Genomic DNA, 12,059 nt, shown 5'->3' on the forward strand with positions numbered 1-12,059 from the left:
AAACGTTTGCAGCGTTAAGTAGATCACATTCTAAGCTTGATGGTGATTTACACTCACCTGTAACATTAAGTACTTCTCGTACTTGTACATAAAATGCTGCAAATCCTTCAAAATAAATTTGCTAGGGGGGGGGGGCGGCATAGGGCGAGTCATTTCAAGGTGTACAAATTATGTGATATGATCATCTACTTGTAATGTACATAACTCAACAGAAAAACAATGACGACGATAAAATCGACGAGGATTATTACTACTGCTATTAGATATGCATTATTTTGTTGTATAAAAGAAGACTTGTTTATTACAGGCTTGACTTTTCTCTCTTTTTAATTATCCTTTCTATTATATCCTTTATAACTTTGAAGCTGCTTAGGACTTGAATTTCATAAGCTAGGAATACTTGAAACAATAAAGACATTGATAAAAAAAACTTATATTTTTGTTCTTATGTATTAATATTCAATAAACTGCGTTCAAAATGGAATCGTTGCGTAAACTTATTGCGATTATTTCGTTGTATCTTTCAATATTCAATAAACTGCATTTAAAATGGAATTACTGTGTATGCAACCTCATTATGATAGATTGATTAAATTGACTATGACAGACAAAAAAACTTAAGTAATAGAGTAAGCAAATAGATCATAAAATAATAACGTACGTTGTAATAAATAAGAAATGTTGATTAAGCTTACTTTATTTAAGTTTTTTTGTGTGCCATAGTATTTTAACTCTCCAGGTTTGTTCGTGTAGCAAGCTCCAACATGTTCCAACATGCTCCTACTCACTCCATCAAGCGCATTGGAGTAAGAGCTATGGTAGGAGCATATGGAACATGTTGGAGCATTCGAACAAACCTTCCAATCACCACATCCATCATTTAAGAAACCTGCATGTCATAATATAAAAAAAAGACTTTTGTACGAAATATGCGGCATTGTTTTTCCATTTGAAAGACTGCTAATTTGCATTGATGGTCACATTTTTTGTTAGGGGGATAAATTAAGTAACACAACCTGAAAACTTTATTCATAAATTGCAATTGTGCGGCCATCTGGGGAAAGGCACAGTGTCCTTGATATTGCTAATCCCCAAGACGCATTGCAAAAATCTGTCAAAGCCCAATCCAAAGCCACCTGTTGGCACATTTCCATATTTACGTAAATCTAAATACCACGAGAGATTCCCCGTGGGAGGCAGCTTCAGCTCTAATTTTCCATAATCATCCTCGCGCATACTACCTCCTACCAATTCTCCTACATCTGGCACTAGCAAGTCCAGTGCCGCTACCTTGTAAGAAAAAAAAAGATATAGGATATAGATAAAAGTATTACAAGCATACATTTATTCTGGAAAAACGTTCTTTAAAAATTACACATTTGTTTATTACTGACTTACCTTAGATACATCATCTGTGCACTCTTTCATATAAAATGGCTTAATAACTTTTGGCCAGTTAATAACGAACACTGGCACCCCATCGTTATGTTGTACTAAAAACAGTTCGTGCTCTTTCGACAATGCCTCTCCATACTTTATAGGTTGTTGCAACCTATTCGCGTGATTATTTAACACGTTGAACGCATCTTCATATGTTAAACGTGCAAATGTTTTGTTCAACCATTGTGATTCTGGAGCATTGATTACACGCAAATCTGAGGCTCCTTTTTCAATCATTCGCTCGGTAACCTGTTTCACTAAAAGTTCAACTTCCTCTATCAATTCTTCGATCCGTGTAATAAATGCTATCTCCACCTCTAACATGTAAAACTCTGATAAATGCAATCTCGATTTTGAATTTTCTGCCCTGAATGTAGGTCCAAAAGTGTACACTTTTGTGAGAGCTCTGAAAAAGTTCTAACAATACATTGCATCCTATAATTTAGCGACGACTGCAAAAATAGGTACGATAGATACAACATCATTAACAATGTGCAGCAAAGAATTTAAATCACCTTGCTGCTGCTTCTAAATGCAACTGTCCAGAGACAGCAAGGAAAGCAGTGGTGCCAAAGTAAATCTCATCTTCTGATTGACCTTCCTTCTTCATACTTTCTAGAATCTCTTTGGACTGCGGTTTGACAAGAAACACCTCACCCGCGCCTTCGCAATCGTTGGATGTCAACATCGGTGTGTGTACACTAAGAAACCCCCTATCTCTCAAATAATCAGTGATCGTTGTAGTGGCCAGATCGCGCAGTCTTAACAAGCTAGAGAAGCCTCGCGTTCTCGGCCTCAAATGTAAATACTGTCTAATATACTCTGTATTGTATATCTTTCTCGCTGCGAAAGGATATCCGTCCTCCGAGACATTGCACACGCCGATCACATGTACCTCGGTCGCGCGTAGTTCAGTCTTGCCGTCGGGAGCCAGGAACAGCTCTCCTTCCGCGCTGATGCTACTCCCATAACGCAAATTGTTGGGTTTAATCATCTTCGGCACAACAACTTGCAACATTTTGCACGTTAATCCATCGGAAATGTCAACAAAGACTGTATCCTTCATCTTTCGCAGTGCGCGTACCCATCCCTAAGCATGGAGAGAGATGAATACACATCTGTGAGTGTAAACAAGATTAAACCGGTTGGTTTCTATTGTAAAATTTGTAAGTCGTGGACGCGACAATGTAACCGTCGCCGCGAGCCAACGTTAATTTTAACGCGATCAACATTAAGATTTTCTGTATCTGTCAAATCCGTGAATCGAATGACCATAGGGCAGCCATCCAGAACTTTTCTATTAATTACGCAATATCACTCGAAATATCGCAGACATGTAAAAGAGACGACCGAGGCTCATCTGAAAGGCGCGAAGCAAGACTTTCCAAACACTCTCGGACGTCCCTTGAAAGGTTTTCGTGTTCAGCGATGCGAAAAAGTCGTGTAATAGAGCACGTCTAACCTGTACTTTAGCAGGCTTCCCAATCGCCTCTTTCGATGTTGTATCTAAAATTGACGAGCATTTGTGTGCACCGCACTTGACGATGTCTACCTTAAGCGGGTGCAGCCTCCCAATATACCTCGAGAGCATTTCCGAGGACGGTCCGACTTCCAACAATTGTATATTCCCTGGAAAAAATGCCTACTTGCACGAGAAAGTTCAAAATGGAGTCGTATCCATATATCAGGATTGCGCGCGAGTGGAACGAGCGAAGCGAATAATGCCGCATCTTTATTGCCACTACATCCCAATGAGAACGACGCGCGATTCAGCCTCTTCTAGAATCTGGATGAGACGAATCGGCAGCCAAATCCGCATTTTTATTAATTAATTTAACATTGATTAATATAAATGTATTGTTCGTTCTTTAATCGGTTGTCAAGGCCGATTTCACTTGGTTTCACTATCTCCGATCAGCTCGATCGATTAATTAAGTGTCAGCTGTAATTGGTCAATTTTACTTAACGACAAATGGTATTGGTCGGTTCCAATGGAATAATCAATCGATCAAGCTTTCGTGGGACTCCGTCTATGGTAAATACTTCGTCTATCTCGGAATTCCTTTGGAGGTTTTCTACACAACAATAAAGCCATTAGTGATAAATCAGAAATCAGAAGATAGAAATAGACCAATCACAGTCGAACGTAAAAAGAATAATCGACTATGGGTGCGTTCAGAGTTACGCATGAAGCGCATGATGCATCATTTATCTTTGTTGTTTATAAATTACTAAAGAAAAATAAAACGATACATCGTGCGCTTCATGCGCAACTCGGAATGCACCTTATGATAATTGCGGCCAATTTCTACTTCTTCCGACTTCTGATTTAGTATTACTTTTATGGCTTATTGTAGAAAGCCTCGTCTATAATTAATTCATGTTGTGAAATATCAACTTTAAGTAACAGCTAAGATATCAGCTTTAATTCGAGTATAAAAAAATCTTGGGACAGAGCTTTACTTTGAATGGTACTTCTAAAGTTAATAGAATAATCAAAACAATAAGCTTTAATTTGGTTTCTTTATATAGCGTTTTTTCTCTCTCTCCCCTCTTCCTTTTTTTATAAATTTTGAATATTTATTAAATATAAGATATTAAAAATTTATTTTGTTTAAATATTCTCAAATAAGAAAAATATCAATTATTTTTTACAGTTTTGTAATTATTTATTTCAGTTTTGCAATAAGGAGTATATATAAGACCTGTTCTTTTTAGCTAAAACTTTTGCACCAGTTCAGCCAAAAAGAACAGGCCTATAAATGCTGACGAGGAAATGATAAAATAATTATAATTCCAAAAGCATCCAATTTAATGATAAATATCTAAATCATGAGAAGTTATCACAATATTATTCATATGCCATATTTTGAATATAGCGGAATATTGTATATAAGTTTAAATTATTTAGTGTTTTTTTTTTAATCTTAAAATCTATTTATATTTTAAAATTAAAAAATTTTATTTCAGAGATTTATAGACGTAGCTATATTTAAGAGAGTTAGGGACAAGTATCGATAGGATCCATATTTTGAAATTGGGAAAAAACAGGCTTCTCTCGTATTCCATTAGACACATCTACAATTTAAATTTGATGGATTCTGTTTAGTTCAACAAATACGAAATAGGATATCTGTTTATCCCATTAAGTTCAAAACAACTTTTGATTTAAAATACGGAGCTTGTTCAATTTTGAATTCACAATACAGAACTTGTTTAATTCCAATTTCAGAACAAGAGTCTGTTTAGTCCAATATGAGTTCAGAATACGAGTCTATTTAATACTGAATTCGGAATATAAGTCATTCAGTCATTTATGCCATTAATATAGTTCCATTAAATTTCCATCGCAAATGAAACGCACAAACCATTTTGTATTTTAGAGAAGAAATATGGCTTGATTATATATGTATATTGATGTAATATATTTATATGTAAACTTATTTTTATTATGTCTATCTTGTGTACTCTTTTGATCTATAGACAAATATTAGTAAGTTTTTAGTTTTTTAACAGCTTTTACTATTTATATCACTTTATTTATTTATTAATCAATTATATTTTTGTAAACGGAAGCAAATTAATATCTTGTCAAAGATTACGGTACATCTTTACTTTCCTTTTACACTTAAAATAGGTGTAAATAGCATTTTATCACATCGTGATTAATGAGAGCAATCTAATAACAAATCTTTTAATGCAATCTAAAAAAATTATCAAGAATAGTGTCCTCTGCTCTTTCATCTTCAGTCTTGGCTGCTAAACTTTCGAGGTCAGGAGTAGTCGCCTCTACAGTAATCGGATAAGAAGCTGCTTCTTCTTGCCCTCCCTCATTATCTATATCGCTAATAGGAAGCTGGAACAACATACATCATATTTAATATTGTTCTGTATGCCACTCACTTAGCTTCGAGAGAAACTTAAGTGAAAAAAAGAGGATATACTTTTTGATTTCCTGAAGATTCAGGTCTTGATTGATCGGCTTCCGCTAAATCTTCGTTATAACCGGGTTTAGCGTTGGAAGTAGAAGGGACTGCACTTGCACATTCAACTGGAGATGTTTCCTAAAAATATAAATTATAATTTAGGTAAATAATTGTAATGTATATGTATACTCTGTACTTATTTGATATTATTATTTACCGTTATTTCCAAATGTTCTATTAATGGTACTTGAGATGAAACCGGAGATGAGGCAGTAACATGAGACATCACAACCATTTTGAGCATAGCCGAATGATCGATCATAGATGCATTTTCCAAAGCAAAATCTGCATCCGAATCTTCGTCGCTAGATTGGTAACTTTCGCTTGGAGTTAAGTCAGGTGCTTCATTCTGGAAAGAATATTAATTGATAACCATAGAATTCAACATGCGGAATGATACATACTGTACAGCTGCAAATTATATACTAACCAATGGATTATTTAATGTTTGCTTGTCTTGCAAAGCGCGTAATGATCTTAACAAATGAGATCGCAATCGATGATCCTCGCTAATGGCCTTAATCTCTCTTAAAATAATTATTAAATAATCGGGTCGCCTCTTATTCACTGCGATGACCGAACTGATTGCCTCTTTCAACTCTGAACTGTTCATTGTAAAATAAAAAACAAATTTATATAAAAAATTAATATAAAGTCTATATGATAATTGTATTTAATAAATCTCGAAAAAGATTCAAACCTTAAGTTATTAAAAAGATTATCATCATTCGTTGCAGATGATAATCGAAAAGAACTATGAGCTTCCTCCCAAAGATTATCAACTTGTTGAGACATTTCATTTGTTATGATATTACTGCGAATAGTAGTATTTTCTCTGTCCTGTTGTTGTAAATTTGACTGTAATTGTAGATTCAATGAATATTGCGTCTCTGCGCCAGTTAATGGTAGAGATAAATTATCGGATCCTTGCTCTCGATTTCGCTCTTTTCTAAAATCAAAACACAAATCAAAGATATTACATAGTGTTCCAATTGTCAATTTAATTAATTTTATATTGCATACATTAATGAACTGTTAACGCTGCTTCCACTTGTATTAGTTGTGTTTGCGGAACACGTCGAATTTGCTACAGCCATTGGAGGATCGGTCATTGTCTTCACATTTCCTGAGAGCAGATTTTGTCGGGAATAACTGGAAGTCGAAAAACATATATGTAATATTAAGACAATATGTAGCATGTATGTTTTATGCAAAAATTCACAGAGCATACCAAAATCAATTACCAATTATTAATCAAAAAGTTTCGTTACAAAAAACGACTTTAAAACGATGGAAAAGAATTTTATTTGAAACTGTAGTTAAATGCCAAGAAATTTCTGTGTTAAGACATTCATTGTCATGCATTAACATTAGTTATTGAAAAATTGATATTGATATTGAATACCTATCCAATCTCATAAAATCCATTTACATACCTATGTATTACCTTCCAATGATTGTTTTCCTTATTTATTTTTGTTCGTATTAACCACCGGATTATGTAATTGAAATTATAACATGGGCTATATATGAGCTACGTACGTGCTTAATACAATCTTAAACAAGGGTAATGATAAGTAAGAAGTATAAGACAGAAAATGTTGCAAAGGATTGTGATGTTTATTACTAAATGAAACATGATACATTAGATTTACAGAAAAATGGAAAACGAATGCAATCAATCTGATAATTACGAAATATTATGGACAAATATAGAAGTATGAAGTAAGTACAGAAAAAATACGGAATTAAAAATTTTTTAATAATATAATTAACAAAGCTACAAATAATTACAATAATAGATAATATTAAAATAATATTAAAATCATTAAATATTCCGTATTTATCTGTCTTCCTCTATTATAACAATCATGTTGGAAATCAGATTTAATAATAAATACATTTTTTAGAAAAAAAAACATCTCTATACTGAAATAAAATTATGAAAGAATAAATATACGCAATGAAATGTCTTTTTCACAAATCTACCATTTTACAATGCGCAAATAAATGAAATGAATTCATTAAAAATTTCAAAACTAACGAGATACATATTCGTCAAGTTATGAGTTTACCATCTCTTTACCTTCGAAAATTATCCCAGTAGTTGTTCGCTCTATTACCAGGAGGTACTTGATTGTTCAATTGTTGCTGCTGTTGCTGCTGCAAGTTAGAGCTAACTATTGGAGCATGCGATAATGCTGCTGAAGAATTAGGTAGCGACACGAGATTCGGTAAGGATGAACTGGGAGGTAAGGTTGCATCCAACGTATCACCGAGATTGTGGACGCTACGGCTCAGATTAGAGTGTTCCTCTTGAGTTTCAGCATTGTTGATGCGCTGCGGAGCCTGATTTTGTGATCGTAATTGTAGTTCAGCAATGGCAGTACGCATGGATTGTAATTCACGTTGCTGCGACCACAGAAGTTGACAGCACTGTTGCATTGTTGTGCCCATCATTTGCAACTGATGGGCTTGCGAACCCAATAATAATTGCCGATAATACTCAATCGTGGCTACAACGAAAGAAATATGTCAACATTTTTCTTTTTTTCTTTTTAATTTTTAAAATATCTTTAAGATTATACTTTACCAGTTTGTCCTTGATTAATAGACGGAGGTGGTATAGGACAGGTCCATAAATTTCCAACAACTCCACCATTCTCGATAGCAGCGGGTAGACCAATATCCAATAAATTTTCTGACGTAGATACGCCGTCTACACTTTGCTCGTTAGAACCTCCTGCACCTATTAAAAATATGCATAATAACTGTTTGATCATCGTAATGCATAATAACAATATTTACCTGCAGCGGCAGAAGATGGCCAGATATTTGCAGGTGTGCTGGTATGACTAGCTTGAGAACCAGAGCTCCGTTGACTGTTTTGATCCAACGCTTGATCCCGATTCATATTGGAAGGCTGTGTTGGTTCCTATTTATTTGAAAGAGACATACTAGTGTAATTGCATATTTTCATAAGAAAAGTTAAAAGACATAACGTTTATAAACCTTTCTTATAAGATCTTCAAATTGATGTCTTTTTGCTTGCTTAGACTGAGTCTCCGCACTAGCATTAAAACTCTGCTTCTTTTCGTTTGCACTTAGAGGTATAAGTGCTGGAGGTGGGCGAGGGAACGATGGGCAGTTCGAAGAAGCAAGGTGAGCAGTCGCAGGTAATGGTTGTTTTAAGCGTTGCAATTTGGCTCGTGTAGTTTGTAACAAGGTTGATTGTTCTTTAAGCTCTGATGTCAGAGTCTAGAAAATGAACAAAGAGTGCCCTATAGTGTACATCATGTTAAAGTGGTATGAGATTGTCGACATTACCCGTATATCTGAGATGTTAGACTCCAAACTTCGATGTTTTGTATGATTGACGTCATTGCTTCGATTTTCAAATGAGATATTTGTCATATCCTCGCTAATTCCATTCGTTGCACTTTCATCGTGCGCGTCAATATCTTGCTCGGGTTCGGAAGAAAAGTCGATAGAATCGCGAATTTTCGTACCGTCCTCCACTAAAGCCTTTACATGTGCAAGTTGTGCTTTCATCGCTTCCAATTCTGCGGTTTTATCCTTTATTGTGTTTCTCGAACCTTCCGAGCTCTGAACAATTAACACAAATACGATAAAGACGAACGACAAATATAACTTACACAGAAATCACCAGAAATAATAAGAAATCTCATAAATAGGGATCTTAAGCCGTGTATACACCTAGCGAACGAACACCGAACGAACAGTGAACGCAAAAGTTTATGTTGTTATTTGTTACATAAAAGTCGTACAAGTTTAATTGTTATGTGCAACGAATATCGAATCTAATTGAATGCTAGTATTCGGTACAATCAAGAAAAAGGATAAACTGCTCACAAACACAAACACAAATGTCCGAACATTCACGTTCGGTATTCGTTCGATGTATATACGCGGCTTTATATGAGTAAAGTCATGGTAAGCAACGATAAAATCAGAAAAGTTCAGTAATGATAAAATGTTTTGAAAATATCCACTGTCGCGCGTATCGCGCAGAATCGTTAATAAATTGAAAATTATACGAGTGACAGACATCAATATACCTTTTCCTTTAAAGTGGGGTACAGTTATAAATATTATAAAAGACAAAAGTGGATATGATATTATACATATACAAAATATTATAGAATAAATTTAATATTTGTGCGAAATGTGTTTTGTGAATACGTATCGTATAAAAAAAATTAAGACTAACACAACTGCCTCTGTCGGACGTCTCTATGGCTTGTAATTCCGCTACAAGGTGATCCATTTGTTTCTTCTTTGTCTGTAGTTGTGCCAGTTTGCCTCTCAATGCCTCCGTTTCCGACTCAAGTTGCTCGACATTAGCAGGACTCGGCAGGGACGCACGGTTGTCTTCCCAGGTAGTGGAGTTAGACATACTCTGATTCTCTTGTTGCAAAAGCACTTGTTGCGCTTGACGCGCCTTGTTCAATCTTTCTCTGACACACATCTGCATATCCGCTAAGTTGGCTTGCTGTTCTTGCAACTGCGCGAGTTTGTTCTGATATTCTTCCATATTCCTTCGTAATTGCATCTCTCTGCTAGCATCGCCGCATTCATCTATGTCTTCTCTTTCGCCATTCTGCGTGTGCATAAAATAAGATATTTAGTTTCACAAAATCAACCTATGTTTCGATAAAACATTAAAGGCTAATAACCTCGTCAGAGATTCCATTATTATGATACTGCTCTAGTAATTTGGAGAGTTTTGTCTCACTGTCGTGAAGATCGTCCACCATTCTACTTAATTTTTCGCTCTGAGCTTGTGCTCGCTATAAGACAATAAGATATAATATGGAAAAATAGTTTGAACACAATTTTCTATATATAAAATATTTGCTATTCTATTGTGTATAAATAATACTCACAGGATCAGAGGATTGACCAAGAGAGTCTATCATTGTTGCAGTGACTCTGATGTAATCTCTGATCTGATTTAAGCGACTTTCTACTTGGCTTTTCTCGGGCTTCAAAATAATAAAACATCATAATTATAAAAAATTATATAATTACAATCAAATTAAAATTATAGAAACCATAATTTAAAATAGAAATATTTAGATACAGAATATAACAATACCATCTTATTCACATTAGAGGGCTTTGTTCCCTGTAATTGTGAAGGTGATTGAGTTCTGGGATCAGTAAATGGTATCATTTTTATCCAAGGTGTACAGTCTTCTATACTGTAATTATATTGTCTTGTCGAGTTGTGTGTTCCTACGACGACAAGTAAAATTACAAATTATGCATATGACAAAAAAGGTAGAATTAAGTATTAATATATTTACCAAAGTCAGATAAGTCTTGGTACGTTGTAAAGTATGAAGAAGATAGTTGAGAGGAGGCTGATCTTGTGTTGCTGTTTTTTGCTTCTCTCGGTACTCTTGAATCACGATCGTACTCACTTGCTACTTGCCAATCTAGTTGAAACTAACGTACAAACCTTTTTCAGACAGTGTTAAGCTATTGCAAACGTAGAACAGAAATAAGCTTATGGATGTGCAGGGAGAAATACTCGCAGCTCTACTGCAGATTCACCTCCGTGAATATGTATTCTTAGAGTAAGAAACACCCCACTATTCTACAGCCTATTAATAGAACGAGTTCGACACTGCTCGAAGCAACCTAATAGCGTCAGAGTAGGCTTGGGGCATCTTCTCCCACTAAATATCATTCCACTTGAAATACAGCTTATTTATAAAATCATTCTCTCTTTTTTTAATCTCTGTTACAACCATTTTCTCATCGTTACTTTTCCTCTTCAGCAACTAAATATTTTTAACAAGTAATAAAAACTGTACAAAATAAAGCTCAAATGATCAATGTGTTTAATCAAATTTTCTTTCCTTTAACCAGCAAAAATAACATAAAAATGCATGCATAATACAATATTTTGTCATTTTTTCACAATAATGATTACATATATGGATCTCTCTCTTAATCTACTTAAAAACAAGGAAGACAGGGCAAAGTCCTGTGAAAAGCAAGATTCCCGGTGGATTTACCAAGTTGTTAAAATGCTGCGGGTGGCCGTGATAAACCGAACGGTTTTGCTGATTAGCGGCGAACCGTTCCCGGTTCCTGTCGCTCCTCCGATTGCTCTTCGGCAGGGTGCCCGTGTTGCGGGGGCCTCCGCCTCCGCCCCCGCCCCCGCCTCCTCCGTTGACACCGGGCGACATCGTCGTTCACCACGCACAAGGAGCTCTCTCGAGAGCGTGAGGTTATTGACTACGCGGCTTAACCTCACCGCACAGCTGGGTGAAACCTGGTGAAACCGCACGAGAACGGACGCGAGACACTCGCGTGGTGAGTGAAAGACACGAGCGAGGATTCTCGACGGAGAGGAACGCGGGAAGATTGGAAATGCAACGAGGACGTGTTTCTCCACTTCGATGACGTGAAATCGCGTCCGGTTGGTCTTACGTCAAAATACTTGGCAGGCGGCGCCGAAAGAATCGGGAATGCTATAAATAGAACGCGCGTGCATCGACGTGACTCGCTACGATGATCGCGATATCGACGCATCGGTTGTATCCCCGACAACAATCGATGCGTTTGAGTACGTTTCTGACGCTTCCTGACGTTTCCCTA

General features: G+C 35.9%; 2 protein-coding genes across 3 annotated transcripts; both read right to left on the minus strand.

The window, feature by feature from the left end:
- Positions 1-719: 719 nt before the first annotated feature.
- Positions 720-3,243, minus strand: AsnRS-m (asparagine--tRNA ligase, mitochondrial). 2 transcript variants are annotated; one of them, XM_018457140.1, is made up of 5 exons: positions 2,903-3,243; positions 2,262-2,530; positions 1,956-2,141; positions 1,399-1,846; positions 720-1,290 (listed from the first exon to the last, which is right to left on the minus strand). In XM_018457140.1, exons 1-5 carry the CDS (start codon positions 3,029-3,031, stop codon positions 1,030-1,032), a joined length of 1,293 nt encoding a protein of 430 aa, XP_018312642.1. In that variant the 5' UTR covers positions 3,032-3,243; the 3' UTR covers positions 720-1,029. The 2 variants fall into 2 exon arrangements, with proteins under 2 accessions (XP_018312642.1, XP_018312641.1); XM_018457139.1 differs by having other exon boundaries at positions 1,956-2,530.
- A 1,780-nt stretch (positions 3,244-5,023) lies between these two features.
- On the minus strand, positions 5,024-12,059 carry cmb (combover). The gene is made up of 17 exons (XM_018457133.1): positions 11,474-12,059; positions 10,757-10,898; positions 10,546-10,685; positions 10,334-10,432; positions 10,124-10,237; positions 9,658-10,047; positions 8,754-9,032; positions 8,439-8,684; positions 8,235-8,361; positions 8,020-8,175; positions 7,513-7,942; positions 6,450-6,578; positions 6,127-6,375; positions 5,857-6,031; positions 5,584-5,775; positions 5,385-5,504; positions 5,024-5,296 (listed from the first exon to the last, which is right to left on the minus strand). The coding sequence occupies exons 1-17, from the start codon at positions 11,645-11,647 to the stop codon at positions 5,135-5,137; spliced, it is 3,324 nt and encodes a 1,107-aa protein (XP_018312635.1). The 5' UTR covers positions 11,648-12,059; the 3' UTR covers positions 5,024-5,134.

The sequence above is a fragment of the Mycetomoellerius zeteki genome, unplaced genomic scaffold, assembly GCF_001594055.1.
Source record: "Mycetomoellerius zeteki isolate Tzet28-1 unplaced genomic scaffold, Tzet1.0 scaffold62, whole genome shotgun sequence".
In the NCBI taxonomy this organism is placed as follows: Eukaryota; Metazoa; Arthropoda; class Insecta; order Hymenoptera; family Formicidae; genus Mycetomoellerius; species Mycetomoellerius zeteki.